This window comes from Indicator indicator, chromosome 16, assembly GCF_027791375.1.
Source record: "Indicator indicator isolate 239-I01 chromosome 16, UM_Iind_1.1, whole genome shotgun sequence".
Classification (NCBI taxonomy): Eukaryota; Metazoa; Chordata; class Aves; order Piciformes; family Indicatoridae; genus Indicator; species Indicator indicator.
The window spans coordinates 12,307,454-12,329,381 of NC_072025.1; the positions used below are offsets into that span (position 1 = coordinate 12,307,454).

At 39.2% G+C, this 21,928-nt stretch overlaps 1 protein-coding gene across 1 annotated transcript; it reads left to right on the forward strand.

Moving 5' to 3' along the window:
• Window positions 1-1,965: 1,965 nt before the first annotated feature.
• On the forward strand, window positions 1,966-21,645 carry GABPB1 (GA binding protein transcription factor subunit beta 1). Its single transcript, XM_054387785.1, has 9 exons — window positions 1,966-1,997; window positions 8,133-8,240; window positions 9,098-9,265; window positions 9,789-9,983; window positions 11,062-11,173; window positions 11,552-11,665; window positions 14,743-14,928; window positions 16,241-16,356; window positions 21,319-21,645. Exons 2-9 carry the CDS (start codon window positions 8,133-8,135, stop codon window positions 21,469-21,471), a joined length of 1,152 nt encoding a protein of 383 aa, XP_054243760.1. The 5' UTR covers window positions 1,966-1,997; the 3' UTR covers window positions 21,472-21,645.
• The last annotated feature ends 283 nt before the right edge of the window (window positions 21,646-21,928 follow it).

The following is a 21,928-nucleotide window of genomic DNA, read 5'->3' on the forward strand; positions in this document are numbered from 1 at the left end:
ATGTTGATTGCATTATAACATGCTCTGGTGTTGCCTTAGGTTAAAACACATTCTCCTCATAGCATGTATGTTGCTGTGTAGCACTACCGAATAAATAAAAGAATTTTTTCACTTCTGTAAAGGACTTTCAATAATACAGAACATTTTGCTTTTCCAAAGCACTGCAGCTAACACCACAAGGCATTCCTGCTTATTGGTGCACACCTGTGAAGACATCATAATATTTTCTTAGTGCTACTCTGTAAATGAAACCCCATAATATGGGCTTGTTGGGAAACAAACACACTTCCCAACAAAGGAAAAGATATGTGATGAAGGCTGGCTTTAATATTTCTATATTCTGGTGGCAAGTGACAGCCCTGAGGTCTCTGGACTTGTTCTCTAGTGCTGCCTTCTGACTAATCACTCCTAGAAAAGTCAACAGATCCCTGAGCCAGGTGAAAACATATAAAAGATTAAGGGGCTTTCCAAAGAGTGCATGGAGAATTCTTCCCTGTAGCCTAACTCAGATCAAACATACTGCAAGAACTGCAGAGTCCCATCAGCCAGGGTGAACACCACACTGCCACCACACTCAGCTAGGACTGTTCTGCCACCCTGCATGAGAAATGCAGTTTTCTCTCCTGGACTGAGTAGGTCTATTTCAGCAGTGACTTGAGGAGTCAGTTCTGTGCTATTTGTTAGGTGATTTTTATTTGGAATATGGTAACGTGTATTTTGTCAAAAGGTGTGTTAGGTAAGGGCAAGAAATAATGGATCTGTAACCAATACTGTTACAAGTATTCCTCTGATTACATATACCTAGTTAGTGTTATGATCTCCAAAATATATGAGTGGAGTTTTGTGATGAGTACCTTTTTCCCTGAAAGGGTTATCAAGGCCTGGACCAGGGTGCCCAGGGCAGTGGTGGAGTCCGCATCCCTGGAGGGCTTTCAAAGCCATGTGGGTGTGATGCTGAGGGACATGGCTTAGTGATGACCTGGCAGTGCAAGGTTAACAATTGGACTCAACGATCTTCTGGGTCTCTTCGAACTAAAACAATTCTGTGACTCTATTTATATATATAGATGATGGGATTTATGTTTTACACTGGTATCAGAACAGCTCTCACTTGGAATAACTTTGGGAGAGTTCAAGTGTGACCATTTTGCATTGCTGAAACAAACCCTGGAGAAATATTTCAGGTGCTGGGATGTCAGGTCCAATGCCAGTTTAGGAACAAAGGCCAGAGCTTCTTGACTGCGCAGCAAAGGTTTAAGATAATTTTGGAGTTGTCACCCACATCAAAACCTACCTCTGTGATCCCAAAACATAACTAAAGTCCTGCTTAGCGGAGCAAAGCAGAAAAGTCATTGCCTAGACAGGGCACCCTCGCCTGGGAGCAAAATCGGAGCCCCAGCAGCCATGAGGCGGGACGATCAGTACCTGCCGCTCTGTGGCCGAGAAGCCCAAAGAAGTCGGGGGGGCGGGAAAGAGACTCTCTACCTTATTTCTTAAGTTAGGAGCCTCTCGGGAGGCTCCCTCTGGTCCGCTGACAGCTTGCTCCCACCCGCCGGGGCCGTCCGAGGGCGCCGTCCGGGCAGCGCCCTTCCCCCCGCCGGGCGGGAAGCGGACAGAATATGGCGGGCCCCTTCAGTCCCCGCTTCCCCGCCTTTCCCGCGCCGCCGCGCATGCGCAGAAGGAAGCACAGAGGCCGTATCCCTCCGCCAAGCCCCTTTGTCGGGGATATTTGTGTAATAAGATAATACTTGCACCCCATAGTAAGTGCCGGGCGCCCCTCGTAGTGCTGCCCGCGGACGGCCCCCGCCGCTTCCCGTCCGGACGCGGGCTGGCGGTGGGACAGCGTGGTGCGGAACGGCGCCCCTCCCCTCTGCCTTGCCGTGTCCCTCCGCCAGGCGCAGCGGGGACTTTTGTGTGGGGCTTTTGGGCGCCGATGAGCGGCGGCCTCCGGCGCCCCTGGTTGTTGTCGCGGCGGCGGCGGCTGGGCCGGCAGCACGGTAAGGCCCCATCCCCGCGCCCCGTCTCTCCCTCACCCCCTCGGGCCGGCCAAGCTTTTCCAGGTCAGTCTGCGCCTTTGTATAGGGCCCTGTTACCGGATGTGGAAGTTGATCTCTTCGCTGGTAAAAAATAATTCCACTTCCCCCGGAACCCGGCGCCGCGGCTCCCTCCGCAGCGCCCAGCCCAGCCAGGATTTCCTGTTGGGGAGAGCGGGCGCGCTGGCCGGCCTTCCGGGGACCCCGCCGCGCGGGGGGCGCGGGCGGCGCTGGCGGCGGCCTGGGCCTCGGCGGCGGCCTGGGCGGCCCGCGGGGCGCCGGGCGCGGCCTGTGGGGCAGAGGCTGTGCTGGGGTCGGGGGCCACCGCGCAGTCGGCGGGACAGCGGGACGGGTTGCCTTGGGGCCCGCAGCGTCCCGTCTCCCGCGGCCGTGGCTGCCATCCAGGCCCGGGCGAGTGCGGCATGCCCGGTGAGGGGCCCAGGCGGTGAGGGGCAGAGTGGGGCCCTGCTTGCCCCGCGTCTTTCACGGCCGGGCAACCCCGTCTGGACTGCGTGGGAACAGTCTTAGGCCTCGCGTGGGGCAGGGTGGCTGGTTGGTGTCACGGCCTGGCGTCCCGGGGGGCGTAGAGGTGCGTGACGAAGCTTGGCGCCAAAGGTGCCCTGAGGAGAGAGAAGTAGCTTCGGTGGGAGGAGAGCACTTCCCTCCTCTGCGGTGTTCCTCACCCGGAATCTGTAACTCTTGGTTTGGACTAATAAAGCGTGGGTTGGGAGCATAAACGTGCGCTAAAACATGTTAGTTTGGACTGTTATTTTTTCTTTTCTCGCCTAACAGTCAAAATTGTTTGTTGGTAAGACGCTGTCTGATAACATGTCAGTCAGATTCACTGTAGCAAGTCGTCAGTGCTTAGAGTTAAAAGCAGTTGTATGTTGTCTTTTAACCTGCTTATCAGAGTACCTTTAATGGGAAACGTTGCATATTGGAGCTAAACATGCTAAAAGTTGTCAATGAACACCCTGGAGTAATTTAGATTAATGTGGGGTTTTTTAATTATTCATGATAAAATTCTTTATCAAGACTAAGCAATGTGGGTTTAAATGTGTATGTAGACAGAAGTAAGGGTACATAAATCTGCTTTGTAAATAAGGTTAAAGGACTATATGTGGTAGATGAGCATACACTAGGTGTAGATTCTTGTTCATGACCCACTTTGATGAAAACCGTTTTCTGTGGTTTTGTAGGCCACACAAACTGCTGAGGAAGTTCCCTTGTAATAAAATGGAGACTATTAGAGAGGCTGGTAATTTTTGTTTCAAGATGTTTTTTATGTTTCAGTTAAATCTGAGGCATGCTCTTAAGGCTGTAGTACAGCTCAAAGGCCCATAGATTCTTCATGTCAATTATAGCTGCTATAATGTACCCTTTTCGGTATTTAGTGCCAAACTTACATGTGAAAGTGTTGTAGCACATTGGCAGTGCCAGCAGAAATCTTGGTTGTTGCCGGTTACTTCATTCTTGTTGCATAATAGCGGGGTTTTTTTGGATGTTGCATTTTGTTGCAGATAATGGCCAAATCTGCACTTCTTAAGAATAAGACTTTTCTACAATATGCATTATCTGATGGAGTTATATTGATAATTGGTGCTAATTTAAATTAATTTCTGAACCTAATTGGGGGACAGACCTTCATGAATACAAGCTTGACTATTTTAACCACTAATCTATTCAATAATATGCTTGCTTTTCTGATGTCTTAGATATTTTCAATCTGATGCATCTATAGTTCAACATGGAGGTCATGTTGCTGTTTAAACAAACTAGAGAGAATTTAATTACAAGCACAACACAGCCACAGGGAAACTTGAAAGCACTGGAGTTAAAGCTGACTGATACTAATATATCACTGTAATTTTCATTATCATAATAGCAGTGTGGATGCTCTAAGCCTATGATATTTATATTAAGATTTGAAGTATGGCATGTGAAATCATTGTCAAAATACATTAGAAGGGTATAATTCCCAAGGAAACAATACAGTTTACCCCGTGCATGTTGCTATAGTCGCTATTAAATTATATCTATGGTAAAATTTATACCAGAGGAGATGCTGGCACACAGACATACACCTAGGTTTAAAGCAGACTTTCCAATTCCTTTAAAATTTACAATACTGTGATTGAAACAAAAAAAACTTTTTGAAGAATTGTTCTAAGTTCAAGTGTTGCACTGCTGTATCCACATCTAAAAAAGACCCAAGTGGCTGGTTAAAGGTTTGAATAGTGACTGCTAACTATTTACATGCTGTGCTTAAAAATACTTTCGACCTTGATATAGATAGGCATATTAGAAATGGCTGTTCTGAATTTCTGGCAGTACTATACAGTATTGAAATCAGTAGCATGATAGCATTTCTGAAGATGATGCCTAGTTTGAAATAGTGGAAAGAAAAACACATTCTGAAAAGGGCATTCATTTTCCAGATGTAACGAGTGTGAGAGATGAGTCTCAAGTTGTCTTCCAAGGACAATTCCGCATGTCACTTCAGTAGGGAAACTTGTTAAATTAGCGTTTTATGAAACTTTGCCCTGGCGTTTTTAGGAACAATTGCAAATCCTTATTATAGACACAGTATATAGCGATGCAGTTTTATTCCCAGTAGATTGCACTGTTGCAGTCCATGTTCTTCTAATGCATATCTCTTGGAAGAATGTGCCTTGGTATAGAAGCACACTGGGGACTGTGAGATGTCCACTTTAACAGACTTTGTACAACAACTGGTTTTGTGCCTGTCGATTTTGACCAGCTGATGTTCACTGCTGCAGCAGTAGTCTGGGTCCAGGATCCTTGGGGCAGGATATCAGACTGAAAGGTGCTGCAATATTTTGAGCCAAAGTTCTCTTTCTTTGGACTGCAGACTGGCTCTGTTTGTGGTGGTGTACCCCAGGCTTCGAAAGCTGGCTGTTTTTCATCTCCTTCCCCGCCCTCCCCCCCTGTCGCCACCAGAAAGCCGATTTTGCACACAGGTCCACCTATACTCCGGTCAGATGCTGTTATAGACCCCTCTGGTAACAGCACGATATTCAGAGTTTTATAGTATGTGTAAAAACTTTAAGATGGATACCAAAAAAACTAGTATGATTTCTTAATGAACAGAAGTAAAATAGTGGTAATGATTCAGTGTAAATTTTTATTGCCAGTTAATTGTAGCATCTGGCTAATGTACAGAACACATTGAAGTAATGAAATGTAGAAGTTTGAGAGGTATTTAAGAAGTCCAAATCAAGCACGATATCTTCCGTATTTACTCAGTTGTAAACAAACCCCTCTGTTCACAGAGTTGTGTAGGAGCTGTTAGAAGTCTGAAAATATGCTCTCATTGCCATAAGAATGACTATAACAGCCTCAAGACTTTATTTCAGAGCCAGTGATGTTTTTATTGTCTGAAAAAAATCCTCTTATAAAGCATTACCCATCTGTTGTGCTAACCAAGCCTGATGGAAATGACACAGTTACTGAAGAGCACCCTCTAACAGTTCAGTGGATTTGATTTGTAGTATGGCACAGAGTAGCAGCAGTACTTAACTAAAAGTGCTGCCTTGAAGTGGAAATCTGATTTCAATTGTAAATAATGTGCTGTTGTATTGTATACAGAACTTTGCTTTTGACAGTATCACTGTGCTATTGTAGTGTTTCTAAATGATCTCAAGAGAGCAGCTGGAGAATTTTTCTGGAAAGGGAAGTTCTGATGCTGCAGACCGTTCTTGTTATGTACCAGAACTAGCAGCAGAAGAGAATGGGGTGAAGTGTGGGCAACAAGGGCTTCCTGACCTTTCAGTACTGGTTCTTGGAATGATGTGCCAAGTAGAAATCAGCTTTGGGTCGACCACGTTTGAGAAATGCTGTGAATGCCAGTATTCGTTGATTCAAATTGACTGCATGCGTGAATTGTGTTGGAAAGGTCTCTTCAGTTGCTAGTTTTAGTGCGCTAGCGACACGTGATTTTTCAGTTCGTGTAATTTTGCTAGGGTTTTAATTTTCTTCCACTAGATGGCCCTCACATACCTTCGAGTATCCTATGAGAAGTGAAACTCGTGTTTCAGTTCTAAAACAAATTCCTGTTGTATTTACTGAAGTTAAAATTCTGCATTATGAAATGTAAACTTCTGTGATGCTTTGTGCTTGTTTAAAATACACACACTTTATATCAACCGAGAGAGTGGTGGTTGTGAAAGTTATGTCAGGTATTGATCCTCCACGTCCCTCTTTTTCCTTGATTGGAACATTTCTTAATGAGTATAGTAAAAAGCTGTTTCGTTTTGCATTGTGATGACAACTGATGTACTGTTGCTCTGACAGGGTGTTCAGTGGTTCAGAGAGACTCTGAAAAAGTGTTAATCTTAGGCTGAAGTTTGTCCCTAGTATCTCCTGGGAGTGAGACTTGTATTTTGCAGGCCACCATTTTTTATTTTTATTTTCTTGATTTTGCTGCATAGAGTTTTGGTAACAACTTTGCAGTTTATTTCACCAATATAGGTGTGGTCAGTGGGTTATGAATAGGTATAGTTGTTAAATGTAAGAATAATGTAATCCACCTGTTTTTGTTTTCTAACAAAGATGATGATTATTTATCGAGGCTATCCTTTTGGTTATTAGGGAAAGACAGGTAGACATAGAAGGCAGCTTTTACCATGAGGGTGGTTGGACACTGGAATGTGGCTGAGGAGCTGGTGGGACATTCATCCACAGAGACATTCAAAAGCCAACAGGAGTGAGCCCTGCATAGCTTGAGCCTGTTGGGCCAGCTCTGACTGGGAGTTTGAACTAGATGACCTTTAGTGGTCTCCTCCAGCCTCAATTATTATGTCACTTCAAAAGAAGGCATTATTAGTTCTTTTTCTCAGCTGGTGTTTAACTCAAAAGTAAATACAAGGAAAATGAATTGTTGTCTTTCTGAATTAGATCCAAACTTCAGTATTTTTCATTAAATTATGGCTTTCCTTTTGTGTGTCTGTGCTTGCTCTTTTCCTTCGTAAATGCAGCATAACCCCTACCTCTTCACAGTACACACCCTTGCCCCCCGCCTCCTCCCAGCTGAGAAAAAAAGGCAGCAAACAACTTGCTGTATAAAGGGAGTTCTATGTTCCTTCGTTTCACTGCTGCACTTGCTAAATGCCTTCTCTGTCCTGTTATTGTTTTATATCATTACTCCTAGTGTTTCCCTTTAATAAGGACAGTAGATTTTCTTGTATTCCTGTTCTATTGGTCTATTCCTGTTTCTCTTTGGTGCTTTCTCTTTGTGGAAGAGACTCGGCTTTTTATCCTTTCCTCAGTATCTGACTCTCTGCTCCTTTTTTCCTTCCATTGTCAGTGTTTGTCCTGTTCTGCTAGCTTCCTTCTTCTCTTTCCTTTTCTGACTGGAGCCAAATCATCAAGTCCACGTGTACTAGAAAGGTGGACATAAATGGAGTGTTACTTTGCACTTACTTAACATGTTTTCATTAATTGCAGAGAGATGAAGCAGTGTTTTTCAGGTGGAGATTTTACTTACTTTATATGATGCATGTAGCACAACAGTAAGTTTATTGTGTTGCTTTGTAGCTAGGAATACAGAAGTTATATTCTAGGGCGAACAAAATGAAGTGGTAGTGATGATGTCAGAATGGTGTTATATTTCATATATGCCTAAATGCATTTACATAGTGGTACCTCTTAAATAGGTGTAGGTGTTCTGGGTAAGTCAGTGTAGTGCCTTTGTGTGTGTGACATAGCAGCCATGATATAGCACCATTTGAGAGCTGGGCGAAGGTGCAGAAGGTTATCAGGTGAGAGCTTCTAAACCACTTTCTGCTGTAAGAAATATGTATCCCATTCAGCTGAAATGGAGTCTGATAAAACTTTGCAGCTGCTGTGGTGACAGCATTGTATTTACTGAAATCTTTACCCTAGTGTCACTTCTGTTTGGCTGACAAAAGTAATTCTAAAATCAAGCTACTGATTTCAATCAATAAAGCCTTTTCTCATGACCAATGGCAGGTACTGAACGTCTCAGTAGTTCAGAAATAATTGAAAAAAATTACAGTGGAATTTGTGTACTTGAAATAGTATTCTTTTTTCTTTTTATTCCTTTTTGTCTTTCACTAGATGTCACTAGTAGATTTGGGAAAGAAACTTTTAGAAGCTGCACGAGCAGGTCAAGATGACGAAGTTCGCATTTTGATGGCAAATGGAGCACCTTTTACCACAGATTGGGTAATGAAAACTTTTGCAGTGTTTGGTAAATCCTGTTTTTTTTCCTCACCTGAAGAAAACATGATTATTGCAAGTAGGCATTTATAGTGCAAGCCTTGGGAGTTTCTTGAAATTCTGCAGTCACATATTCTAGTGTCTAAATAAAAATAGAAATCGTCTGTTTCTTCATATGGCCTTCTACTGGTTTTAATAACAGGCTGTGAATAAAATTGATTTTTAAGATGAACTTTGAAATAGTTAATGGGAAAAAGCAGCAATCATCCTCCTAGTTATTGTGTTTATACATTTAGTACAGTAAGAGGTCTGAATTAAGAAAGAAGGCCAAACTACCTAATATGTGCAGCTGGGAGTTCCCCAATACAGGAGGTCTAAGCTGTCTTTTGGAGGTGCCTGTTTTAGGATAGGTTATATAGGGAGATCAAGTACTTAAAACTCTAGGGTATTTACAAGCCCATAAAAGCTTTTTGTGACCTAACTTTCAAGTTGACTCTGTTTGGAGCAGGAGATTGTACTCAAGTGACTTCCAGAGGTCCTTTCCAATGTTGGTATACCATGTTGACCAACCCTAAAAATGGGATTAGGACCTTTAAAATGTCACACTTCAAAAAGATAGGAAAAATGTAACACAGACTTCCAAAAGTTGCTTCCAGTGAGCTGTTTTTAGTGTGTTATGATTATTTTAAAAAAATAATTTTTTTTCTTTGTACTCTGTAGAAGTCCCAACAGAGTCTTTTCTTGAGATTTCCAAGGAAAATTATTTTGAAATGATGGCTTGACACTTGAGTTTGTTAGCTCCAGAATAAGAAGTATTTCATACTGACATTTGTTAAAATTCCTCTTTTCCCATTACATTACAGCTGGGAACATCTCCACTTCATCTAGCAGCACAGTTTGGACACTACTCAACAACAGAAGTGCTATTGCGAGCAGGTGTAAGTCGAGATGCCAGAACCAAAGTGGACAGAACTCCATTACATATGGCAGCATCTGAAGGCCATGCCAGCATCGTAGAAGTCCTACTTAAGGTAAAAACTGTTGAAACAAGGTCTGTGGCAGGGATATTAAAATGGTTTGTGATCAAATATTTCAATTTCCTTTTTAGTCATGAAACCAACAATGAAATTATATTAATGTTTATACTGTATGCATTGGGTGCTTTATTTTCCTATTAAATTGTCATTTACTTTAGCATTTAAATCATCATGATTTCAGATTATTTATGGCTGTTTTAAAATGACACTGCTTCCTAATTTGACATTGCATGAGTAAAAGCTTTTAGAACCAAGACCTGTGGTGTTTTAGAGAGTCTTTAATCCTTTGAGGTAAATAATTTATTTGGTAGTTAGATTGAAGTACTTTTAATAAATCTGTAAATGTAAGATAACAGGATGGATAAAGATATGTAAGATATAAAATAGATAATGACAGATAAAGAAGCAGTGTAAGATAACTGACGGATTAAGAGAATTTTGGGCTTCATTCTGTGACCAGCACTGTTGATTTCAGATAGTTCTAATGACATGGTTTATGCATTGATCTTGTTTGTAGCATGGTGCCGATGTCAATGCAAAGGACATGCTCAAAATGACTGCACTTCACTGGGCTACTGAACATAACCACCAAGAAGTTGTAGAACTCTTAGTAAAGTATGGAGCAGATGTTCATGCTCAGAGTAAATTTTGCAAAACGGCATTAGATATTGCAGTGGACAATGGAAATGAAGACCTTGCAGAAATATTACAGGTAACTTTTGATTTGTGATGTTTAAGGGAACTTGCAGCTAAGTACTTGTTCACGTGTGTGATTCACTACGCTTTTAATGTAGCAGCTGTGAGACCATATATTGACTGATAATGCAGACCTCCAGTCTTGTTCATGACATGGAAATGAGATTAATATTAGTAAATAGTTGGCTGAAGAAATTTTCAACACCTACAAAGTCAAGGATAACTGTCCTTTATTTTCTTACATTTGCATGATGTAGTACACAGAATTAAGTGACATCTTCCCTACTCTGCCACTGTTTTGACTGTACCCTGGTGTTCAACTAGCTCCAAATACGGATTTTTATTTCCTAACAATTTGAGATCAGAAGAGAAGAGATGACTGTTTTTCTTAGGAAAACTAGTACTGAATTGTTGGAGAAATGCTGGGGATCAAGATTATAACAGATACTTCCACAGAAATGTGTGCTCACTGTTTATTTGCCTTTAAGAACGCTATTGAAGTGCTACACATTTTTGAGAAAAGAATGGAAAACAACTGAAAAGTACCATTATGCTACTGTGTAAATATATTGTTTCTCTATGTCTTGAAATGTATAAACTTCCAGTTTGTTCCTTTAGCTTCCTCTTGATTGCAGAAAGTATATAGTAAATAAGTCAATAATTCAAAGACAGACAAAAAAGAAGACTGCCACTTAGAATTTATGGCAATTACTTAGGTGTTAGAGCTGATTTTCATGGTTTGTAGCTGCTATGGCACTCTTGGTTCTTCAGGCCTCTATTTTAGATACATGAGCTTGCGTATTTACAAAAGGATTTTGTCTTTATATGGTTTGGTCCTCTTTGCTTACAGTACATAAGGAGAAGTAGCAGTGTGACATACTTTCACTTCAACAGACATTTTGTCTTTAGATTTCAGCCAAAAAGGCCTGATGTACTTACACACTGCACAGGAGGTAACAGACTGTGTATACTGCACGAGTCTAACAAGAGAGATCCTCCCTGTTTGAGAGGAATGTGCAATAATTCTAGTTTCTACAAGGTAAATACCTTTGTTGTACCTACAACTGGAATGCTGTTACTACTTTGTTCTCTAGATTGCTATGCAGAACCAAATCAATACGAATCCAGAGAGTCCCGACACTGTGACGATACACGCAGCAACGCCGCAGTTCATCATTGGACCTGGAGGGGTGGTGAACCTAACAGGTCTGGTATCTACTGCAAATACATCAAATGGATGTAGAGATGCCTATAGGATAGCTACTCAGATTTTATGGTCAAATTGATTTTCACCATTTAGTGAAAAGGATTGAGGAAAAACCATGGTAAGAATAGAGTAGTTGCCATGTTCCTCTTCAGTGTTTTTTTTTGTCTTGCAAATATCCCAGTACTTAATTCATCTCTGTGAAGGTGGTTGTTTTATCAGAGGTTGTATTTGCTTAACAAATTTTCCTTCAGAATAACACTTTGATTCATCATAATGTTGCAGAGAACAGTGTTAGAAGCTTTGGTGCAGTAATAATGAAAAAGGAGACTTCACTGGTTTTAAATTTATGAGCTAACGTTTTTTTTTCATCCTACTAGATGAAACAGGAGTGTCTGCTGTACAGTTTGGGAATTCATCAACGTCAGTATTAGCCACTTTGGCAGCTTTAGCAGAAGCATCAGCTCCACTGTCTAATTCTTCAGAAACACCAGGTTAGAAAGCTAAGTAATTTTAAGCCTCGTTTAATAAACTCCTATTACGTAACTGGCACGTGTGGAAATACAGTTCATACAAAAATTGATATGACTATCTTCTTTTCTTCAGCATGAACAAGATTTTTCCTTTAATAACTTGAACAGTTGCCACATTGCTCTGTATTTATTTCTTAAGAATGTTTCTTTCTTGTGGGCCTAATGTGAGTAGCATTCATTTTGCTGAAATCAAGCATAATTCAGGAGATTGAATTTACTTCTTTGTCTACATACAGTCTGGTTGCATTTGTAGAGAGATTTTTTTTTTTATTGAATGCTTCTTTCTGTTAAATATCGGGAAACGGCTCCCAACGTTAGTTGCATATCTGTCAGCAGTTTTCTTAATCTTTCACCTAAAGGCACAAGAACATGTGGTGATCTTGATGTGAAGTTTGCCCATTAGAATGTCTGTGGGTTTTTGTTTTTTTGTTTTTTTGCTTTTTTCAACCTGGAGTCATTCTACTTGCATTCATAATAATATGTAGTGATTAGCATGTCCCTCTTGAGGTTGCTGTGCTGTCACGGCACTTGAGGTAAACTTCTGGGCCTGTCAGAAACTTGTGTTTTTTGAGGGGCAGTCCTACTTGCCACAAACTTGAGTTTTTCTGAATGTTTCTGAAGAAATGCTTGTGTTTTGCCTTTTTTGCTGGTGATGACCAGTATGATAAATTTTGCAGAACTAAAATACTTTGTGTGGCCAAAGTTTCATCTTTAAGTTTTCATCAAGTCCTGTAGGGTTTTTTTACTTAATACAGTTCTTTTCTTCTACTACTTCTCAAAGCAGTACCTAAATATCATAAAATATTATATCTGTACTTAAATATGGGACATGGATGGTTCAAAACCAGAATGCAATGACTTTTGTTACAGAAGAAACTGAAGGTATTTCCAATCAATATATTTTAATAAAACTCGGATCTAACTGTAGGAGAGAGAAACACAAGGAAGGATTACTTGGGGTTATGGTGCATTAAATACGTATCCAGGACTTATTAACAGAGTTTGTAACTGAGTATTCTCATGTTTCATGGCAGTACCCTTGTGGTGGTGCAGTGTAGCCTATGTTACCTGTCAGCAAACCACTGAAAATGAAAATTATTAGGAGGCAGCTGACAGGCAGGAAAGAATAAGCTTGAAGTCTTGATGCAGTAGCTTCCCCCCTTCAGTAATGCAGTGTGCATCATACCTAATCCTCCTGGGTTTTTTTCAGTTCTGCTTTGATTTTTATGCAGATGTGTGGGCAATCTTGCAGGATATTACTCTGCAAATTATTCTTACTCCTTTAATACTTTATGAACCATAAAGAACACAAAAGCAGCTTTTTTGTCATCTGTGCATCAGTAGTATGTAGTTGGTCATTTTGGTGCTGTATGATTTGTTTAGTTCTGGTTGGTTGTGGGGTTTGTTTTGTTTTAGTTGTGTTTTTCTTTCTTTTTTTTTCCCTTGAACACAACAAACTTCCTTCTCTTTGTGCTTATCCTATTAAAGATCTATCTATAAATGCTTAAAGAAATCATCAGATTGAGAATTCTGGGTTTGGCTTTTACGTTGTATTTAGCCTCATGTATTTTAGACTGTATAAACTTGGACAAAGCACTTGGGTTCTGCCTTTGTTTTTTCTGTCTAGGTTATTCTCTTCTGTTGAAGTCAGTGCTACCCTAATCTCTTCCCTTCAGTTCCACATGTCTTACAGTTAAAAGCACATCAGTTTTGTAAAACCAAATAAATAAAGGTGCTTCTCACTGGAGCTGAATAGATTCATGCCTTTTTCAGTTGTTACTCAGATGAGGTGTATATAAGGACATTACTTGGACATTACTTACAAATGCGGTGCATAATAAACTTGGACTTGGGTTAGAGAAGAATCTGATTTAAGATGTGTATTTGGAATGCAGTATTTGGTGTGTTTATATTGGAATTAGACAAGTTCATGTGCAAATGCTCTCACTGCAGAAGAAAATAATGCACATTAATGCAGAGATTCTTGAAAATGGTAGCACAGCTCATTTAAATTACTTCAGATTTCCTTCAGCATATGGAGTAGTGTGGTAGCCAGTGATTGGATGGAAGGAAGGAATAAGGATTCTATGGGGATACTTTTATATAGAATAACTTCTTTTTGGACAACGTCTCCATTTTTCTTTCAAGGTCTGAAGAACTCCTAGTTATGTTTTGTTCCAGAAATAAGGACCCAGTGTTGAGTTTGGAGCTGAAAGATCAGAGCTGCTTGTCCATGAAGCTAGTATGGACACTTGCAACTTTTAACTTTTGTGATGGTGATCTTTTTTACTACCGAGTCTGTGCTTTGAAGCCAAACCAAGTGTAGTCTGACAACATTTACTGATGTAGGATGTGCTGGTTTAGTTTGCTGAATAAATTCTGAATGTTTAAGCAGTAGTGTCAGTAGCATCAAAATATAAAGATCTTTGGAAGACAATGACTGCAGTCATTATTTGAACTACAGAGTTATTCTTGTGTTTGATTGTAATTAACTTAAAAGATGAAAGCTTCAGGGTTTCACCTACCTTTTATCATCTTGAGCACCACAACACAATCTATAGAGTTTTAATTTCACCTGTGTAGATAGAAAGCACTCTAATGTCTGTTATTTAAATCAAAGGCTTTGCTTTTACCCTGACAAATTGCAAATAAAATGCAGACTTAGTGTTCTTGAAGTTCTTTGATTGTGCTACTAGTGATCTTGCTCTGTCCCAGTATCTCATTTTAAAAAATCAGGGTGGTATTGCAAACCCCCACTTACCATGACTCACACTATATACTGTATGTGTTTTATACTGGGCAAAGTAAACCAGGATCAAGTTGCACGTGCATTTAAATGTCTCAGTGCTTTATGTTGGACTGGTGAAAAGATTTCTGTTAACAATGCTATCTGTAGTGTAATGCATTAATGGAGGCGGGGAGTAGATCAAATTTTAAAAAGCATGGAGAAAATTTTTTCCCAGCTGTGCCAAAATGCAATTGAAATCTTAAAAGTTGATTTATATATTGACTTAATTCCTTTACTAATCTGTTGATAGTTGTGGCCACAGAAGAAGTAGTAACTGCAGAATCTGTGGATGGTGCTATTCAGCAAGTTGTCAGTTCTGGAGGGCAGCAAGTTATTACTATTGTTACAGACGGCATTCAGCTTGGTAATCTGCATTCAATTCCAACCAGTGGCATAGGGCAACCAATCATTGTGACCATGCCAGATGGACAACAAGGTGAGTGGAAACTTACATGGATTGATCTTGAAGAGCTACTCTAGTTACAGTAGTAATAGTACTAGATTTAGGTGCAAACAGTTTGGGCAATTTTATGTGACAGTTCATTTAAATACATCTTTGAATTCTTGAACTGCAGAGATTCAGACATGTGAACTACTGCAGCTCAGTGAGTTACCACATGCTAGCTGAGTTTCTGCATTAGGAGAAAGAATTACTAAATTATATGGAAGAGAAATGGGACATTTAAGGGAAAAGTGATAATTACTTCTTTTGCTTTTAATAAGTTGATTCTTGCAAACTTGTTATGAAAACTGGAAGATGAAGTAAAACAAAAGCCTTCTTCCAATGCTTATGCTGTTGCCTTCCTGGAAACACATAGCAGGGACGTGAGGCTTCACAACACTTGGATTTAGAAATCTGATTCATGAAGCAAGCTGTGCAAGTCCCACAGAGTGTTATTAACAGAAGAAAAGCCAAGTCTTACATGCTTGAGAATTTAGAGGAGCAGTAGCAGAACCAGTGAAGCTGTTGGGCCATACGTAATTTGTGAAAGCTGCTAATGTAGTAATTGCTCTTTTGTGACATGCATATGCTTTGGGTGGTTTCTTCCAAAGATGCTCTGCTACCACTTCGACAAATATCATTCCTTCTCTGGTTTCTTCACGAGGACTCCCAGTGTGGAGTTCAGAATGTTGTACACTGGAAACCAATTATTTGGTTCACAGTCTCTCTGAAGAGCTACAGCTAGTTACCAGAAAGCATGAAAGTGTGTAGGTAGTAAAGTGACAGTTATGACATCTATTTTCCAGATGGTTGCACAAGTACGTTGAAGTACAAATTTCTCTAAATCCCTATTTTTTTCCCTTTAAGTTTAATAACTACTGGATTTTCAGATTACCTAAACGATTCTAATTAATCAAAATTAAAAGCCAGTTTTGTACTTAGTATTTGCTTAAGAAAGGTTATAAAGATGGTCTGCTGCAGAAGTTACAGACTTGACACTCATAACTGCTGCAGTTCACTTCCATGTCTGTTTACTGTGTGGAATATGGCAATGGTTCTCCAGAGTGACAACTAACTATTGCAGACCTCAGTAACACAAGTAAAAAAAACTCTTCAGTAGCTTACAAGCAGATATTAAAGATTTCAATACATTTTCCCCATACTGACTTTATAATGCACTTTACTCTGTTTTCATAAGGGAAAGTCTCTGTGTTTTATTGCTGTTAATAAAATTACTTACATTAATTTTATATAGTGCAAATATAAATACATTTACTGCAAACAACATGTGCAAATATGTTTTCAGTATTAACAGTTCCAGCAACAGACATTGCTGAAGAAACTGTGATAAGTGAAGAACCGCCAGTGAAGAGACAGTGCATTGAGATTGTTGAAAATCGTGTGGAGTCTGCAGAAATCGAAGTAAGGAGTATATTACGTGATGTGTGTTAACCAGAGCATTCACCACAGAGTGTCTGTGGGGTTGTGTGTGGTGTTCTAGAGTTTGATATCTCTGTTACCACAGAATGAGGTGTGTGAAACAATGACTTTTTCAGTCTCTCCTGTTAGTGGAATTCATCTTTTACAAAGTTGTAACAGGAGTATGCCCTCTGGTCACACATATGAAAGTGACATAAGTGACATGAGTGACAATAACTCTTCCCCCACCCCTTTTGTAAGATCCCTGGTTAGTTTTTAAAACTGGGTGCTGACGTATTACTGAGTAACATGACTTTCTACCAGCACCGGATGAGAGTTCTGTACCTTCATCTTTCTGTTAGAACCATATGCTTGTCCTGATTGCTAAAAAATATGATCTCACAATGTTTCCTTTCCATTCATGGTATATAGATAACTGTTAATGGAAATGTGAAACAGTAAGATTCTGTGTTTGACAGTTTTTCTGTCTTTTCTGGTTTATTTTGATTCTGGAGCAGTTTACTATTACACATCTTTGCACCATCCTGTTGTGTTTTCTTTAAATTATAGTATGGAAGACCTAACAACATTTGAGAGAGCTTTTTTTAAAAAAAAAATAAAATATGACAAATAGATGTAGCTGTTCAATTTAAAATGGAAAGGTTTTTTTTATATAATAATATATATTATATTAGCCACAATAGGTCAACCATCTCATTCCTCCTTCTCCTTTTCACTGTGCCAACCAGTTTTGGTCAAAAGTTTATGAAAATTGCTCTCTGCCTTGACTAGGCTGTAAGTTCTCATTCTGTCAGCTCCGTGATATTTCATTTATTAAAGGTTGTATTCTTCAGTTTGTCGTCATATTATTGAATTGTGCCTGAGTACTTTTTATTGTACAGCATGTCTTATATGTTATCCATGTTTAATAACAATAACTACCACCTTTCATCACTTGCTTTCCCTCTTCCTAAGTTGTCGCATCAAATACTTTTAACCTTTGCAGCTTTGTGGTCATAACAGATTATCATGACAGTTGAAATTTTCTTGCTGCAAGTCTTTTTTTATTGTATGACTGTTACAATAAAAGCATGGGTTTTGTTCACACTTTTAAACATCTGCCTGAATTATTTGTAAAGGAAATTGTTTCCTTAAGTTATTTAATAATTCTGTTAGGTGAAATAAAAAAAAAAAACCCTAGATTAATTAAGGAATACATTGACTTGTACCTAATCACAGACAGTTGGTATGACAGTCAAATGTTTGTTTTAAGGACATTAGCAGTCTCATTTATATATTGTAAACGTATTTTTCAGATATTGAAGGAAGCTAGTTTAAATGAATTAATTTATCTGTTACTTCTAAGTTCAAGTTCTAATGACTGACTTTGCCCCTGCCTATACAACTGGAAATGTATATCCCACTGTGTGAAGGCCAGTTGAGTTCAGGAGCCTGACTGTGATTCACAGGGGTATGTGCTACCTTACTTTGGCAACAGGGACATTAAAGAAGTGCACATGAGGTCGGTTCACTTCAAACTGCATCATCACAGAAGGTGGTGGATACTTGAATTTGGAGGGAGTGGGACTGCTCCTCTAATATTTTTTAATGTAGAAAACCTTTATTTTGTGATTTCTTTGCCTCACGGGTGATTCATTCCTTTATTTCATTGTAAAGAGTTGATTCCAAGCTAAGAGCACTTTGTTCAGCTGTTTTAAACTCACAGTGCGTGAACAGTTAACTGTAGTTTGAAAGTCTAAGTTGAACATCCTCCCAGTGACAAACTTTCCTGTGAAAGTATTGTAAATGACTATAAAGCTGTAGTGGTGTTTTTAAATTTCTTTTTTCTTATAGGTCTGTTAAGTTCAAACATTTCAGCACATTTTGAGGAGTCATAGCAGTTTTCCTAAGCAGTTTGATACTCAAATGTAGAATGGCAGCAAAAAACCCTCTGTCACACAGATACTCTGTTTTTCATTTTCATGCATAATCCATTAACATACAGTGATTTTTGTTTTCATTCTTGAATTTGACTGTTTTTCCTGTGTTGCACGTTTGAAAGGACAAACATTTTGTTAGACTGGAAAAAAATTGTAGATTAATTATATTAGTGAATGTATATCCTTTGTTTTTTCTGGTGTTAAAAAAATTGCTTGGTTTGGTTATTTTAATTACGGGTGTTCATACTGTCAATATATAAACTGTTAAGTTACATGTCATGAAAAGTCCCTGGTATAATGGAATATTCCTTAGGAGCATTCAAGATCTTCTATACTGGTTTTCACCTGGGTAGGCTTTTTATACTGATACAAAAGGATTTCAGATAATTAGAACACTTTCACTTCTCTTCTAAAGAATGCCCTAACAATACTTTATTTGATTAAATTAATAGACCAGATACAGTCCTCCCTATTCTAAATGGCAAAATTAAGGAAGCAGTTTTCACTGCTCAGTACACTGCAGATCTACATTGCTCCTCCAGAGGCACTGGTTTCTTTCTGCTGCTTAGTGTACTTGTGAGGACTGTGACTATCTAAAAACTCCACCTATTGTGGAACTAACCTACGTGTGTTGAATTGCTAGTCTGTCTGGTAGGCTTTATCTTGAGACTTGGGTGTTTTTTCCTGTTTTTCTATCTCTTCCTTAATGTGTTATACTACTTATGGGAACTTGGATCTATTTAGCTCTACTGCAGGAAATACTCATAAGATGTGATCTGAAAACTTCTCCACCCCAGGTGATTGCAGTCTGCATATACTCCATAGTTGTGATTGCACTTTGCTTTTTATAATGCACCACAAAACCACTGGATGTTGAGCTACTGGTGGTTCTTACTCTTCTGCAGCCCAGTAGATAAAGCAGCTTTGCTTCTTTACAGTATTAGATTTCTGACTTTTTTATATGACAAATTTGAGACAGATAATGCCCAGCTCAGGATATCCCAGAGCTCAGTACTCTTGAGAGAAAGGTTGTTTTCCACACATAGCAGGATCAGCTATTTTGACTTTTTCCCTGAGAATTGTCTTGTAGATCTTTTCACCAACTTTCTACTCCACAAGGCTGCTTTACATAAGATATTGGGTGCCCCTATACTGTATAGATTGCTTACAGAAATAGCAGTATGTTTTGTTCAGGCTGGTGCTCAAACATCACTGGTGTATTTCAGATCTTTTGAGGTGTAGACTCTGCTCTTCATTTGGCATTTGCCAGTCTAGTTGCTGCATGGGTTGGCCATTCATAAAGTTACATAAAAACCAGAATTCAAATTTTCGGAAGTGGAAGCTGAACTTACTTTCAAATAAGTAAGGAAGACCAGATAAGCTCTCATTTTATTAGCATATGCTTCAAGTGAGGCAAAACCTAGCTAGCTTCCTTCAGCTCTTAAAGCCCTAAATAAAATCAAATTGCACTTCATGAAGTTTGTTCTGTTCTGTATTATAGCTAGTCTTTGTAACCTGTTGGTAACATCTTTCTTCACCTGTTGTTTTCGCTATGCAGATGCTCCTGTTAGCAATGATCTGATCACCTATGTCATTATATTCCAGTACCTTCAGCACAGCATGAGACTGTGACAAGTACTGAGAGCAGCAGCAAGCAGGAGGGAGGCAGAATATTTTGTATGTTCAGATTCTGACCATGAAAATGCGTGAGTGCATTGAAGAGAAGAGAATAGAGATGCTGTTACTGGGGTGTCAGAAACTTCTAAAAACTGAGATCTTAAATGGGAATGTGGCACAGAACTGCTGGGATGAGAATAAGATGAAAAGGCAACTTGTTTGCACTGGGCATGAGGTTTTGATAAGAGTTCTGGTTTTCTGGGAATTAGCTTGCTTCTCTGATAACCTCCATCCCTTGCCTGCTTAAAACCAAAGTGGAAAGAATTATTTGAAATCAAATACTACCTTAATTGTAAAAGTATGATGCACTGTAATAAGATGATATTTGGTTGAAGATCAAAACACAACTATTTTCCAAGCAAATTGCTTTTCAAGCTGGGCTCAGTGCAGCATCAAAGAAAATTGCAGTACCTACGTCACTGGAGATACTAATGCATTCTCCTTAGTTCCTAAGGCCGCTTCCTAGGAAGTGGCATTTCCCATATTATTTTGCTTAGAAACTGTTTTGTGGCCACCCCCCCCCAAACTTGTATGAAGGATGGAGCCTTAAGTTACTCCTTTTGAACTGAAAAAGCTTTATCTAGCTAAATTCCTGTTAATTCATAAAAATGTGGTGTCTTGGGGATGTAGTTATACTTGTGGATGGCATAGTATCAATCACTTCAGATCACTTCATTTAAAAATCAGTTGTGCATGCTTTGGCCAGTGGCAGCTGTCACCTTCCAGGTTTTCCTTAATACTGTCTGATTAAAAAACAAACAAACAAAAACAACCCCTCCCCCCCAAACAACAACAAACCCCACCTGCAAAAAACCAAGCACAAACAAAAAACCCAACCAACCAACCAAAACCAAAACAAACAACCCCAAACAAAACCCCCCAAAACAAAAAACCCTGAACCAAACCAAAACCAACCACAACTGAAAAACCAAAACAAAGCAAAAAACAAAAACAAATCAGAGAAGGACAATCCTCTTAGACTGGATTCCAATTAAAAGAAGTAACAAAGGGAATTGAATCATTAGAAAAATGCTAATATGTTGGTATTTGGTCACCATGCTTCCATATTACTTCACTCTTTCCATGAAGACTTGCTTGGTATCTTTGCAGCTAAAGAAACTGGGATTTATTCTATTTACACTTCAAGCCTTGTTGTGGGGAGTTGTCTGATGTGGTATTCATGACTAATTTACACAGCAGCATTCTCATAGGTTTGCCTGAGTAAGAACTGAGCAGTGTCTACGTGATACCCTAACGCTTGAGCTGCATGTAAAGGAAAAAGTACTTGCCATATTAGCTTGTATTTGATGTGTGTTTGACAAAATATTGCTGGTTCTGTTTCTGATAGGAAAGAGAAACTCTTCAGAAGCAGCTGGATGAGGCAAACAGAGAAGCACAAAAATATCGTCAGCAGCTTCTAAAGAAAGAGCAAGAAGCAGAGGCCTATCGGCAGAAGCTAGAGGCAATGAACCGCCTCCAGACTAATAAAGAAGCTGTTTAATAAAAAATGAACATACTGCAAAGCCTGTTACTTTCAAAAACCTGCAGTACAATCTTGAACTGTACACTATATGGGTACAGACACAGGATTACATAATAGAGAAGATGCTACAAGTTGATAACTGGACTTAAACCGTGAGCTCTGGTGAATTTCTTGTAACATAAAAACTCTGAATTTAGAAATTGTGAAAAGTATTTAAAATTAAATACTGTAAATAGTTGGTTTTTTTACAGTTTCAAAATGAGTTGATAAATCTTTTTGAAGGGATCCAGAAACACAAGAAGCCAATGCTTTTGTGAAATTTTTGATTTTAGTATGAATCTAACTTCTGAAAAACAGAACAGTTTTAAGGGTGATGTTGATTTAAGCTGACAACTTGAAAATGAATTATGTGACAAAATGAATTAACAGTTATTTCTACATGGTAACAACTTAAACTTCTCCAAATAAGACATTT

Excerpts from the sequence above, each read along its gene's own strand:
- GABPB1 (XM_054387785.1), top strand. The coding sequence starts at position 8,133 with ATGTCACTAGTAGATTTGGGAAAGAAACTTTTAGAAGCTGCACGAGCA. Across the intron at positions 11,174-11,551 it reads AGGGGTGGTGAACCTAACAG|ATGAAACAGGAGTGTCTGCT; the intron begins GTCTGGTATCTA and ends TCATCCTACTAG. Across the intron at positions 14,929-16,240 it reads CATGCCAGATGGACAACAAG|TATTAACAGTTCCAGCAACA; the intron begins GTGAGTGGAAAC and ends ATATGTTTTCAG.